The 15,360-nt window shown below is 39.6% G+C and overlaps 1 protein-coding gene across 1 annotated transcript in view; it reads left to right on the top strand.

The window, feature by feature from the left end:
• Nucleotides 1-3,158: 3,158 nt before the first annotated feature.
• LOC306968189 (ly6/PLAUR domain-containing protein 1-like) overlaps nt 3,159-15,360 on the top strand; it is a 49,744-nt gene continuing 37,542 nt past the window's right edge. The window contains exons 1-2 of the mRNA XM_079563512.1: nt 3,159-3,297; nt 8,846-8,974. Coding sequence (XP_079419638.1) covers nt 3,249-3,297; nt 8,846-8,974 — 178 coding nt within the window. The 5' untranslated portion in view covers nt 3,159-3,248. The remainder of the gene's footprint in view (nt 3,298-8,845; nt 8,975-15,360) is intronic.

Raw genomic sequence — 15,360 nt, 5'->3', positions numbered from 1 at the left:
ATAATCTAATTTGCATTAACTGGTAAAATGCATAAAATGTTCAAATTGCATGAATTGATTATATGCCAAAATCCCTATTAAATTGCATTATAGTGCTTTAAAATGCATAAACTGTTTAAATTCCATAAAGTGGTTAATTTGCATAATCTATTTTGCATAAACTGGTAAAATGCATAAAATGTCATGTTGCATAAACTGTATAAACTGCATAAAGTGGTAAAATGCATGAATGGATTAATTTGCATAAATTATGTAAATTGCATAAACTCTTTAAAATTCATAAATCCTAAATGGCATAAACTCTTAAGTTGCATAAACGGTTCAAAATGCATAAAGTGGTTAATTTGCATAAATTGTTAATATTGCATAAACTTTTATATTCCATAAACTGGTCAAACTGTTGAAATGGCCTCAGTGCTTGATTGGCAGAAGCTGCACAAATGGCTGAAAGGCCTGGAGTCTCCCTATTGGCTGGATTCCCCCCATACACACCAATGCAAAAATTTCAAACTCTCGTATAAAAAAACTGGAAAACTGCAGAAGGACCATTTTTTCTCAAAACCCACAAGTTGCAGAAGCTGAACATGCACAAAGTGCAGAAATTGCATAAAATGCAGAAAAAAGTGCAGAAAAGCATGGATTTGCGGCAGCCCCATTATAAGTCAATGGGAAAAATCTCCGACATTTTGGCCGATTGCGGAAAAAACGTAAGTTGCAGAAGTCCCAAAAGTAATAGCACCCTTCTCCTCAACATGCGGAACGTTTTGATGCATAACTTGCATAAATTGCACAAAGCATGAAGGTGCTGAAAGCTCTAGAAAATCGGGAAAAAGATGGAAGAGGAATAATAATAAAGAACATGAAAACCAATAATTGACTGCGGAAGAATTCCGCAGTCAATCAATGAAGCAAGGGGAAGATGAAATAATCTCCAAAAGGCATGACATTGTACAACAGACATTCCCATAAAATTCTCTCCCCCAAAAAATCTAATGTGTCCTAATGTGTAGAATGAGCTCAGACCTGTTCACCACAACTGCCTCTAAAATCCTGCACTGTCACTCAAAAAGGTGTTGCAGTTACACGTATGACCTGAGGAGGCAGTAGTCAGCATAAAATGATCAACTTGCATCTAATGTGAAAAAAATAAATAAAAAAAGGCCACAGCAAAAGCAGAATTGATATCTTTCATACAGCAAGTATCACAGCTTTAAATGATTTTAGCCCTTTCTTCCTTACACAAGTTTTCCAGAGGTTTCAGTGCTGTCGTGTGCACACAGTTCTTTGGAGGTTTACCCACAAATCTTCATGGTGTTTTGGTCTGGACGGCAAACCCTTCAGACTGCACCTGTTGACGTCGTCCATCATGGATTGTGAGCTGTGTTTAGGATCATTACCGATTTGTGGAAGCCCCTTGCTTTTTAAAGGAATAGGCCATCGTTTTTACATACTGAGATATATTCTCACCTAACCTTAGACGAGTTAATATACACCCGTCTGGTCTTTGTCCGTGCGCTCTGTCACGCAAACGGAGCACATACGCAGCCTCTCCCACATGTCATATAGCTCCAAAAAAGCTCACGATAGAAGCTACCAAGCTCTTCCACGTGTTCCCTATTTAAATAAAGTTACGTGAAGTGTTTTCATGCGAAGTATATTTACACAGAAATGTAACATGTCGATTTTATAAGCAGATGAAAAGGGGGACTATATTGTGAGGCGTAATGATACGAGGAGCGCAACGTCCGCGCAGTAACTCCTAAAGGTTATTGACGGAAGTGAGCGGGGGAAGTCGGGGGAACACGTGGAAGAGCTTGGTAGCTTCTATCGTGAGCTTTTTTGGAGCTATGTGACATGTGGGAGAGGCTGCGTATGTGCTCCGTTTGCGTGACAGAGCGCACGGACAAAGACCAGACGGGGATATATTAAGGGGAGACACTACAGGCAAAACTCATTTTTTTTCAGTTTTCAGGTTTTGGGCCAAATTGGTCTCTGAACATATAAGCTTTCACCCGGAAACAGAAAATATGCCTAATCTTCACAATAACATGTTTAAATATCGCACTGATTCAATGTTCACCCATAGACTTACATGGGACAATGCAATTTCAAGGGCCTTTTTCTCAAAACACATTTTTCAGTCATTGTGGCGACACTATGTCCACGTCAGTCGGACCTAAAGACTTCAAATTTTCCCTATCCCCATTTATTGAGTTTTGAATGTCAAAAAATTAGGCAAGAATTTAATTTTTACAAATTTTTCCACTAAAAAAACGCTTATTTTAAAACTAAACAAGAAATCCAAAATCCCCTCTGAAAACGTCTTGGTAACTCATTTATCAATAAAATGAAACCATAAATTTGAATGTAGCTCTATCCATTATTCAGATTTCCGAAAAGATGGGAAATTTGGGGCATTTTTTGGCATAAAACACCTTGTTCTTATATGAAAAGATAAAATGACAGAAAACTTGCAATGTATTTTTTTCCTCACATTTATGCCAGTGATCTACAGCAAAAGTTTCAAACTGATATCTGTAAATATACATTTTTTCCCTATTCACCTGCAGTGTCTCGCCTTAACTTGTCTAAGGTTAGGTAAGAACATATCTCAGTATGTAAAAACGGTGGCCTATTCCTTTAACTTCAGCTTTTTCACTGATTGAAGTACGAATTCCTTCAGAATTGGTTGGAAATTAATTGTATCCATTCATCGCTTTACCTAAAATTGTTCCCTGTGCTACTGGCTGCAATACAACCTCAAAGGAAGATCGATCCACCCCCAGATCACTGTTGTCTCCATGAAACCCGGTGCCCCTTCTCCAAGCTGACCTTTGAGTCTGGGCAATTCATCAACATTTGATCAAAATCGCTACTTTCTCTCTCGACTTTGGTCAAGCTCAATAATCGTCATAGGCTTTTTAATGACAGGTTTACAGTCATGCCTGCGGCCAAAACAGCACCTAGTTAATGTTAAATGTTAAATGAAACTGGATCAAAGCAGCACCAAGTATCGAAATGGATCCAAATGTTTTCGCCTAAACCTGTATCATGAACTCTCTGTGGCATCTTGTCTCTTCGGTCACGTGGCTCTTCAGCGGGAGAGAGTGCGCTCGGGGTTTAAAAGAGGAGAGGTGCATCGCGCGAGGAGGAGTGGGCTCACCATGGCGCGCGGATCCCCTCATCTCCACGGTGCGCGCGCCCCGGAGTCTCTGCCGCGCGGCGCATGCTGGAGCTGAAGGCGCACGATGTGGCTGCTCGCGCTCTCCGCTCTGCTCCTGCTCTGCTCCAGGACAGGTACGGGCTCTTTGAAAACACTTCACTCACGAGAGGGGGGAACGTCTGAGGGGCGAACGCGAGGAGACCGAGTTGTAGAGGCTGGATGTTTTTTTTTTTTAACAATGAAAAACTCGCGCCTGAAACGAGGTGTATTTGGATATTTATTTTTTGTATCGGGACGTATTGTGGCACATCGCTCACGTGCGTTGCAGATAAGTTTGGATGAGTGGCCGTGGCGATTTCTTGCTGTTACGTGTTGTTTATGGAATTTCAGCCAAGATTAGACGCGTGCCAGTATTTACGTTTACGCACAAGGGATACGTCATTTTCTTCTGATGCAACAGACAGGCGCTCGCATAATGGAAAATTGGACATAAGTTCCGTTAAGTGAGTGAAACTTGCCTTGACATTTGAAAGCTAAGACCTACAAAACGAGCCTCCTCCTCGTTATGATTGTCACGGTTTTTTGTTTGTGTTTTGGAGACGTTTTTGTGGCTTGAGCACTGTTACGTTGCACACGAAATGCAGCCAAAACGCTACAAAAAAAAAGTGATGAAAACAAAAAAATGTCAAAAAAGCAATTAAAACGTGACAGTTGTGTGCACATGAATGTTTAGTTGTTCCTGAGTCACCTGCAGGGACTGCAGATGGAAATGAGCATGTTTGCTTTAATCTGGCATATCTACACTGTAACTACAGATGTTCATTCACCTCTTAACTCCTGAACCAAGAGATCTTTTCCCTCACGTCATCAGATTTATTTTCCATCATTTTTTTGTTGGGTATTCAACTCATTTTTGTCATTTTTTGTCATTTTTTTAATCAATTTTTTGTCATTTTCTTGTCAAATTTTTATCACATTTTTGTCACATTTTTGTCAATTTCTTGTGACATTTTTGTGACATCTTCATCATTGTTTTCGTCTCAGTTTTGTTGCCATTTTCCCAGCTTTTTTCCAGAAGCTTTTGGACTGGGGTAAAACCAAACTGGAGAAAATGTGCTCGGTTCAGGTGGGAGTTAAGGGGTTAATATGCGCTGTCCCTATTAAATAAATAAATAAAACAATTTGACGAAAATGTGATAAAACCATTTTTTTTTAAAAGCGTGATATTTACGCAACAAAGACGACTAAAACATGAAAACAAAAACAAGGAAGAAACTTTCAAATGAGGCTGAACGGATCCCATTTTCTCCAGTTTGGCTTTACCCTAATCAAAAAGCTTCTTAGGAAAAAACACCAAAATAGCCACAAAAAATTTAAAGAAAACAAGGATGTAAACGCAACAAAAATGTGACAAAAATTCAACAAAAATGTGACAAAAATGTGACAAAAGCTCAACCAAAGAGTGACAAAAACTCAACAAAAATGTGACAAAAATTCAACAAAATGTGACAAAAACTCAACAAAATGTGACAAAAACTCAACAAAAATGTGACAAAAACTCAACCAAAAAGTGACAAAAATTAAACAAAAATGTCACAAAAAAAACATACAAAAGGTGACACAACACAGCAACAATGCGAGGGGAAAAAAAATCAGTTTTGTGGGTCTTAGCTTTCAAATGAGGTGTTACACAGGCCTATATAATAGCCAAAGAGGACAGAATGCATTTGGTTTAGGCGGGTGGTAAGAGGTTAAACTGGCCTATAGGCTGTGAGCTCCATTCTGTTAGAGAATTAACAATGGTGTTCGAGAGAATAGATGAAAAACAGGCAGCAGTCTGGATGTCTTATACAGGAGAAGTTTATTTACCATCGGACCCGGAGACATGAACTCGAGACATTGTGCTAGTCCGACCATTCAAGGCTGTCCATGCTTCCACAGAAAAGGGATAAATACCCTCTCGAGCGTCACACTAATACACAAAGTGGCTGAGAGTCTGAGCACCACAGTCAAGGCTATGACAGAGATAGTATGACTTGACAGCTTAGTATGATAAATGGCGATTTAATGTTATCCTCTAACACAGTCGAGAAGCTTTTAGATTTGGGTAAAACTTGAGAAAATGTGCTCGGTTAAGGTGGGGGTTAACCTCTTAACTCCCACCTGAACAGATCCCATTTTCTCCAGTTTGGCTTTACCTTAATCAAAAAGCTTCTTGGAAAAAAAGCACCAAAACAGCCACAAAAATGAGAAGAAAACAAGGATGTAAACGTAACAAAAATGTGTCAAAAATTCAACTAAAGAGTGACAAAAGCTCAACAAAAAAGTGACAAAAAACTCAACAAAAAAAATGACAAAAATTCGACAAAAAGTGACAAAAAACTCAACAAAAAAGTGGCAAAAATTCAACAAAAAAAAGACAAAATTCAACCAAAAAAGTGACAAAAATTCAACATAAATGTGAAAAAAATTCAACAAAAATGTGAAAAGAATTCAACAAAAAAGTGACAAAAATTCAACAAAAATGTGACAAAAATTCAACAAAAATGTGACAAAAATTCAACCCAAAAAAAAATCAACAAAAATGTGACAAAAATGTGACAAAAATTCAACCAAAAAGTGTCAAAAATTCAACAAAAATGTCACAAAAATTCAACCAAAAGTGACAAAAAACTCAACCAAAAAGTGACAAAAATTCAACAAAAATGTGACATAAATTCAACAAAAATGTGACAAAAATTCAACCCAAAAAAAAAATTCAACAAAAATGTGACAAAAATGTGACAAAAATTCAACAAAAAATCAACAAAAATTCAACAAAAATTCAACCAAAAAGTGACAAAAATTCAACAAAAAAATGAAAAAAATTCAACAAAAATGTGACAAAAATGAAAAAGAAAGAAAGAAAAAAAAAAAAATTATGTGAAGTGGACTATATTTCAAACATCTTGTATTACTTTGATGAATCGGTGATGATGCCGCAGGATCTTGTACAAACTGCTCAAAACATGAAGCAATAAACAATTCTGGAGTTTACACATTTTCCATAAGAAAACATTAGTCTATCCAACAACAGCCTGAATGATACTGGATGGGCCTATTCTGTTGTAATTATTGTAAAGGTGCATAGATTTTAAGACAATGCTTCATCATGCTCCTTTTTCCACCCATGTGATTGTCAGACTATTGCCAGACTCTCCACAGTTTGATGAACAAGAAACAGATTTGTGATGATTTCCTTTTCCAGGCTTTTAGAGACAGAGTTGTGCTGTGTTTGAGTATGTGAGTGAAAGAGCGGTGTTATTACAAAGCAGCAGGCAGAGCAGTGATGAGAAAACCCCTTGGCCACATTATGGATGAGGCTCTTCCTCCAAGGTGCAACAATGCCCAAATCACCTATAAGTGGAGTAATTAGCTCTCTGTGGCATCGAGTTACCCTCAGGCAACAAACCGTTTCCTTTAGCTCCCACGTGGCCCTTTTTAGATTATGCAAAGTAAAACACGACGTTAAGTATTGTGATGGATCTGTGACTGAGGAACTTGGAGGAGCGTGAGGAGCGGGAGTGGGCTCCTCCTTTTAACACCCACTGGACACTCGTTGGGGAGAGAGACACATAAATTTGACATTTTGGACATTTTTGACATGGTTTAATGGAATAGTCTTTGTGCTAAATATCTGTGATGCTCGAAGCGGCTATATTTTATTGAGGAAAGACCACTTGTACTCATTTTTTGTTAATTGATTTCCATTAGTTTCCTCAGGGCAATGTGGGACAGTCAACAAAACAAAACTGCTTTTGTTTCAGTTGATTCAAAACAATGTGCTTTAGTCAACATACACTGTGATGCATTCTCTTCTCTATTAATAATACCAATAATAATAATGCATTGGTTTTATATAGCGCTTTTTCTGGACACTCAAGTGGAAAAAAACGCCATGGAACAACTCCGTTAGCTGCTGAGTTACTGCTGGTAAATACATCTAACTCACTGTGGTGTCCAAGTATTTTAATGTGAACAATATCTCTCCATTAGTTTACAATTGCTGCTAATCCCATAATGCTTAGCGATATGACATCACATTCCCGAACTCTATAGCAAAGGCGGTCTGGCCAAAAAGCCTCATGCTGTGTATAATTTTAACCTTATTAGCCAAAACATAACCAACATTTTTTTTATTTATACTGGCAGTCTTCCTTCCAAAATCTGACAATTGAGGCGCGGGAATGCCCTTTTTCCTTGCCCCTACCACTATTACTACCACCATCACTATGACAATATTAGTCTATGGGGCAAAAAGGATTTTACTCAACACAAAGTCTGGGTCTATAACAACACAGAATGGATGCTTGAACAGTTAATTCGTGGATCTTCTTCTAAAGAAACACACTGAGGACGGTCACAGTCGGGGAGAGAGCTGCCCAGTAACACTGCGTGAAGCGTATTGTGCAATATTATCAAATGAAACCATATGGAGGGAGCTTCTTCGTCTCGCTCTTTGTGTTTCACCAAAGTGGATGTTTAGATCGGGGGGGTGCAAACCTTTTTCCTCGCAGCCTGCGTGTTAAAGTGTATATGGTCTGGAGGGCCACAGATCGTAGGTCAAACATTCAACTGGGTGCATTTAAGAGCTGTTAAAAACGTTCCGCACAGCTTTATTTAGACTTGGAACCTTGAAGGAACAGGCCACTGTTTTTCCATACTGAGATATGTTCTTACCTGAGCTTAGACGAGTTCATACGTACCTGTCTGGTCTTTGGAAGAGCTTGGTTGCTTCTAACTTCACCCCGTTTGGAGCTATAGGAGTATGCTGGGAGAGGCCAAATGCTAACAACATCTTTGGTCTTTGGTCTGAGTGCACGTGCAAAGACAAGACAGGTACATATCAACTCGTCTAAGCTCAGGTAAGAACATATCTCAGCATGGAAAAACTGTGATCTGTTCCTTTAAAGCTGGTTCTGTCTCACAATGTAGTTTTTGAGGTTTTATTGATTAAAATTACCATCTCTGGGGATATGTGAGCAAGAAGCCCTTCGACCATCAAAAATTGGTCCGAGGGCCACATTTGGCCCGCGGCCGCACTTTGGACTGGTTTAGATTCAGTAGTTTGCTCAGAATGGTGAATCACTGAAATTATCCTTGGAGCTGCTGGTCCGAAATCCACCAACCCTTCTGGAAAATGCCTTTTATGTTCTAAGCGGAGGTGTTGTTTCTAAAGACGGAGAAAAGGCATTTTGAGAAAGCAGACATTGAATTTCCAATGGAAATCTATGAAGGAAAGTACATTCAAAGATAGAATGATTCAGGTTATTGTGAAAAGTGGATTATTTATAGTTTTCCAGTGAACGTTTACAGGTTAAAAAAAAGGGATGGAACCCACAGTGTCCCTTTTTTCGCTGTAAAATGTGTATTATTTAAGGCGTATAGCAATCCTTCTCTGGTTCTCATGGGTAGAAATACAAGTGAGAGAGTTTTTCTATAGTTTATGATGCATGAGTGTGCAGTACATTTAGGACAGAGCTCATTTACTACGACCTAGCATCCAGCTCAAGTAGTCCTTTTTGGACAATGCATCTGCGCTACATCCCGAGGTCTGTCTTTATTCACAGCAGCAGAAACGAACATGGTGTGCTCTCCATATTAGAAATAAATCTGCTGACTGTAAATGGTACCTTTCTGCAGGGCGGGCGTTGCAGATCCAGTGTTACCAGTGTGAGATGACCGAGGACTGCGCTGCCCCGGAGTTCATCGTGAACTGCACCGTCAACGTTCAGGACATGTGCCAGAAAGAGGTGCTGGTCAAAGAGGACGGTGAGTTACGGCTTTGTGCTGGCGATTGTGTTCGGATTCATGAACGGGATGGTGTTCTCTCTCTCTCTCTCTCTCTCTCTCTCTCTCTCTCTCTCTCTCTCTCTCTCTCTCTCTCTCTCTCTCTCTCTCTCTCTCTCTCTCTCTCTCTCTCTCTCTCTCTCTCTGAGCAGGAGCCAGTGTTCCTGCATCAAATTATTTTCTCAATACAAATGTTGAATCTGAATCATTTGTGATTCAAGAGCTTGCAAGGATAGACTTTGAAAGATGGCGGGCCCGAACAAAGGCATTGATAGAAAATATCTTTTTGTCTGGTGTCTTTGTACTGGTAGTGATGTTGGAGATGAAGCCCATTTAATGTTTCAATGTTTGGATCCTGAAGTTGTTTTGTATAGGAAAATATATCTGTCCAATTTCCCTCATCGATGTTTAAAGTGCATATGACACGCGAGACATACTTTACAATACAATATACAATTATACTTATTTTCCCAGTTTTTGTTAGTTTGATATGACTTTTATTGTTTCACTTCCTTTTTGGACTCTGACAGGAAGTGACAAACTTTGAGGCAGAGTTTTTTTTAATTTTTGGTTTCAATAGTGGCTAGTCCAGGAGGCTTTTCAGAGTCTGTTAGCCTGCTCAATGTATTTTCCTTTATATGCCTTTCAGTCGTGTGACCCTTCTTGTTATGGCCATTTTGAATACCGAAGTAGAATTATGCAGTACTACAGTACTACAACATGTAGCAATGTCTCTACTCAGGATGAAAATGTAAGACAACTGATTGACAGTGGAGTTTTTATTTACTCGTAATCATTGCTCAAGAAGGTAGCAGTGAAGACACGGACTCAGAGATGCAGACAGGTTAGCATTTAGCTTCAACATGATAAACACACATGAACTAATAATAACAGCTCAGCTCTGTTACTGTAGTATTTCCTCAGTCTTCATAGATGTGAGCCACACATGTGTTTATCGTGTTGAAGCCATTAACAGTTGATTGAATCAACTGTCAATGACAGTTGACAGCTGCTAACCGGCAGCATGCTAACGTCTTGAGCAGCTTAAACACTGACTAAGACTCTGTTGACATGACAAACTGTAAAAATTAAAGAAAGGTTTTCCGTTTCCTCTTTGATGTGTTAATTCAGTCTGAGGAGTGAAGCAGATCTTCAGTAAATCCTGCTGTAGCTCGACAGACAGAACTGCTACGTCTGTGCCACATTTAGGCTACTGGTTTCTTCACATAAATGTGCGTTTCTGGGTGTTTTTTTTACTGCTATCTTGATGATTAGAAGTACATAAAAACTCCACTGTCAATCTTCATCCAGAGTAGAGATATTGCTACATGTTGTAGTACTGCATAATGCTACTTCGGTATTCAAAATGGCTGCCGCAACTATGCGTGATGTCATTGGAAACCCATGTGTAGCCATTAGCATTAGCCATGAATCATCGCTATGAACAATCCAGATGTTTTCAGCTGTTGTCAACCTGTCGACCACATAAAAGTGAGGTCAAAGCCTCATTATTGAATGTAAAGACCTTTTGAGATTTTACTTTAGATACAAATTAGCGTCTAAAAGTGTCCTCTGAGCTAAACAAGTCAAGTTTCTGCTTTTTTTGGGTTGGATACACATTCAGTGGCCACTAAACGCTATCTTATAACATGTCAATGATAAACAAACCACAGAAATGACATGAAAGGACAAATATTGTGCTTGTCTTCCTCATTGATATGTATGGGGGATAGAGCTTTCAATCAAAAATCAGGCCCGGGATTCAATGGCTAACAAATTGTGTGCATTTGTTGGAGTGATCAGATAGCTCAAGGCATTTCTGTGATTTCTATGCGTAGGTGCAAACATTTTTAAACTGTTGCCGTGCCAACCATGTTTATCAATGAGAAACGAGTGGGTCACAAATATATGGAACCTTCCCTCAATCTATTATGTCAATATTAGCTCAAAACTGTCAATTTCCTGACCATATGCACTTTAAATTAATATCATCGCCTCACCTCTGTGTAAATACTGTAGTTGCTTTGTCCGGTTTTGTACATGTTTGTGTTAGCGCTCCATAGAATGACGTGAATCCGCCTGCACCCCGGCGTTTCCGAGAAGTCGTTTGTGGCAAATGCGGTTCCGGTGTCATTGGCGACGGAGCTACAACTTTGTTTTAGAGACATTCGAGCACCTGTTTAGTGCCTCTTGCTGGAGATTAAATTTGTTTACACCGAGCCTCATAATCCAGCGAGGAAAAGGCTGCTCCGTCCAGGGACCGTGGATTAAACAGGTGGTTGTTGCTTTGTTGATTGTGGGCACTTCGGGGACGTCGGTCTGGTTTGTTTATAGGTGTACATCATTAACTACATTTTTATCGTGGCTTCATCTGGCGGCTTGAGTGGCCTTTTACCTGCCGTACCCCCCGGAACAGGGAGTTAGGGTTAGGGACAGCAATTTGTGTTTCACTCATGCAGATCATACACATATTTTTAGAAGCTAGAAGGTCTTGGCTTTCAAATGAGGTATCACACTGGCATACAGGCTGTAAGGCAAGGCAAGGCAAGTTTATTTGTAGAGCACAATTCATACACAAGGCAATTCAAAGTGCTTCACAGTTAAAGCAGCATAAAATATAAGAGTGTAGACAAAATACTTTCAGTTATATGCATTTTTAAGTTTGGATTCACTCTGTCTTGAGAACTATTTTAAGTCTTGTTTTGACTCGCTCTGTCTTGAGCACTATTTCACTCAGCTCTCCTGTCAATATGCTTTGAGATTTGGATATGCCTTAAAGGGATATTTCAGGATTTTTGACATAGGGCCTCATTTCCTAGTTATCCAGAGTGTTGCTGATTTCTGGAGATATTTTTTTGTAATTCATGCAGTTCTTATATTTGAGGAGTTACGTAGCGCTTGGCTAGTGCAAGGCTAGCGCATTTCTACGGTATCAGCTAGCCTGCATTCAAAACAGTGTGACCCGCTCCACAGTGCACCTGAGGCAAATCACTTATAACGCCAGACTAACCATATAAATGTCTGTGCCGATAGATTTTAACCATTTTGAGCAGCATCCGCTTCATGGTTGTATAAGCTACGCAGCGGCGGAGTGATCTGCTAGAAAATAGTCCCTCAAAATGCGATCATTCATGTGATGTAAGGTCTGTTATATTCCAAGTAATATTCTATGGACACAGACATTTATATGTTTAGTCTGGCGTTATAAGTGATTTGACTCAGGTGCTCTGTGGAGCGGGTCACACTGTTTTTAATGCAGGCTAGCTGATACCATAGACATGCACTAGCCTAGCACTAGCCTAGCGCTACGAAACTCTTCAAATATAAGAACTGCAAGAATTACAAAAAAAATATCTCCAGAAATCAGCAACACCCTGGATAACTAGGAAATGAGGCCCTAAGTAAAAAATCCTGAAATATCCCTTTAACCCTAGTCCTAAAGTGTCAGTTAACCCATTAACTCCCACCTGAACCGAGCACATTTTCTCCAGTTTGGCTTTACCCCAGTCCAAAAGCTTCAGGAAAAAAGCTGTGAAAATAGCAACAAAACTGAGACGAAAACAATGATGGAAATGTGACATAAAAGTAAGAAAACATTGACAAAAAAGTGACAAAAAATTGATTAAAAAATGACTAAAAAATGACAAAAATGTGACAAAAAATGACACACAAAAAATACAAAAATGTGATAAAAAAAATTACGAAAAAATGACAAAAATGTGACAAAAAATGACAAAAAAAATGACAAAAAAGTTTTTAAAAAATGAGCTGAATACCCAACAAAAAAATTATGGAAAAAAAATCTAATGACGTGAGGAAAAAGATCCTCTCGGTTCAGGCGGGAGTTAAGAGGTTAACAGGCTGGAGCACTTATTCCACACTGCGAGAAGGTCCTTGGTCTCGATTTCTGGACGACGTGAGGTCTTTAATGCGTTGAGTTTTGCACATTCTCCCCAAGCCTCGTCGGACTATCAGCCAAAAACATGCACAGTAGGTTATAACCTTCAGCTATCTTGCTTATCTGCTCAACATCCCCAGGCGCTGCAACCACAGCTCCTGACAGATCACCCTGAGGCACTGGTCGAAGCATGGGGCAATTTTTTATTTTGTTTTGTATTTTACAATGCAAAATATAATTTAGTCACCTGCAAAGAATTGTAATGTTTTATCATGTGGTTTTTTCAAAAGTACATGCAAAGCAACATCTGTAGCTATATGATGGAAGGATAAATACTGGTCTTTTCACAAAACACTCCAAGCTGGCGTTCATTAATATTTTTTAAAAGCCTCCACTCAGTCAATTTATAGGAAGTGAGCGATGATGTGCTGGTTCAGCTCGGTCCCGTCCTAAGAAAAGCGGTTCTCAACTGGTGGGTCAGGACCCAAAAGTGGGAACCATTTGCAGTGGGCCTTTTCCAGGGTACATTTCTTTCAATATAGATAAGTAGGCTATACTAGAAACATCTAAATCCATACAAATGACAGTTGTTTTGGTCATAATTTCAGCTTTGTAGGTTTATTTAAAGTTTATTCAACATACTTTTTACATTATTTTACATTAAGAAGTACAATTCTTGTTGTAGTCTATTCTTGTGATCTCAGGATTATGGCGGGTCAGCATCACCTGAGAGGCACTGCTTCGGACCACACTCAGTAGATCACTGGTTCCCAAAGTGGTGTCCGGGGCCCCCTGGTGGGCCTCAGAGGCAGAACAGGGAGGCACTTGAAAGCTTGTCTATAAAACAAGTACATCGGGGGACATTTATTTGCAAAAATTAACTACTCTAGCTAGTATTTAGTGTACTGTCATAGCTATATATGTTGATTTGTATGTATTTTTGGCTCTATAATAATAACACATTCCTTTGAACTGAGTAAAAGAGAGAGATTTTGGATCGATAAGGCGGCCACGATGTCCTGCACTTTGGGAATGGTTGCAGTAGATCACTAAATGAGAACTTTCCCACGTCTAACCCAAGACTAAACCACGTAGGACCTATGGTTTGGCGATGTCCGCTTAATTGACGATGTTTATAGTGAATCATTGTGATGGACAATGATAATAGGGGGTTGTTCAGACTGGAGGCTGAAACGACCAAATGCCTAAAATTACCAAATTTAAATTGCTCGTCAAAAGTCCGTAGTCCAAAAAACTGTCTCTCTTCCTTCTTAAAATTATTTGGTTATTCATGTTTTCGCTCCGTTAGCTTACTAAAACTTTTAACCTCTTAACTCCCGCCTGAACAGAGAGCATTTTCTCCAGTTTAGCTTTACCCAAATCCTGTAGGCCAGTGTAATGCCTCATTTGAAAGCTAAGATCTACAAAACTCATCTAAATGGATCTTTTTCCTCCCGTCATCAGATATTTTTCCATCTTTTTTTGGGGGGGTATTCAACTAATTTTGTAACTTTTTTGTCATTTTTTCATCACTTTTTTGTCAAAGTTTTCTCACTTTTTTGTCACATCTTCATCATTGTTTTCATCTCAGTTCTGTCGCTATTTTCACACCTTTTTTCCAGAAGCTTTTGGACTGGGGTAAAGCCAAAACTGGAGAAAATGTGCTCAGTTCAGGTGGGAGTTAAGGGGTTAAATTGCCCATACTGCACATCGCCTTTAGACGGAGAGATCACGGGCAGGTCGCATTTGAGAGGAATATACAAAAAAAGTGAGATTTTTTCTAAAAATCGGAATTGAGTGTTAAAGGAACAGGCCACCATTTTTCCATACTGTGATATGTTCTTACCTGACCTTAGACGAGTTGCTTCGTACCTCTCTGGTCTTTGTGCCCGTGGAAGAGCTTGGTCGCTTCTACCTTCACCCCCGTTTGGAGCCATAGGAATATACTGGGAGAGGCCAAAGGCTAACAACATCTCCGGTCTTTTTTGCGTGACTGAGGGCACACAGTTCTTCCATACTGTGATGTGTTCTTACCTGAGCTGAGACGAGTGGATTCATACCTGTCTCATCTTTGTGCCCGTGGAAGAGCATGGTAGCTTCCAACTTCACCCCCGTTTGGAGCCATAGGAATACATTGAGAGAGGCTAAATGCTAACAACATCATCGTCGTCTAAGCTCAGGTAAGAACATATCTCAGTATGTAAAAACGGTGGCTTGTCTGCAGTGCAACCCCTGCAAAGTTATTATGTTTATTAGGCCTTTTGACAAGAGGTGGCGGGGCATCACAATCGTGGCTCTCCATCGTGATGTTCGTCATCTATCACACAGCACAACCCTACTAGCACCTCTACTAAACACTGCCCACAGCAAGACCAGGAACACCCCACGAGAAGTGCAGTGTTGAAACCACTTCCATCTATTTGTCCAGCTGTCATTGGTCAAACTCGCACAAATCCTTTTTTCCTGCTTC

Source organism: Gobius niger (genome assembly GCF_951799975.1).
Source record: "Gobius niger genome assembly, chromosome: 9".
NCBI lineage: Eukaryota > Metazoa > Chordata > Actinopteri > Gobiiformes > Gobiidae > Gobius > Gobius niger.
Note: the sequence above shows the minus strand (reverse complement) of the source record. Positions and strands in the feature narration are given on the sequence as shown.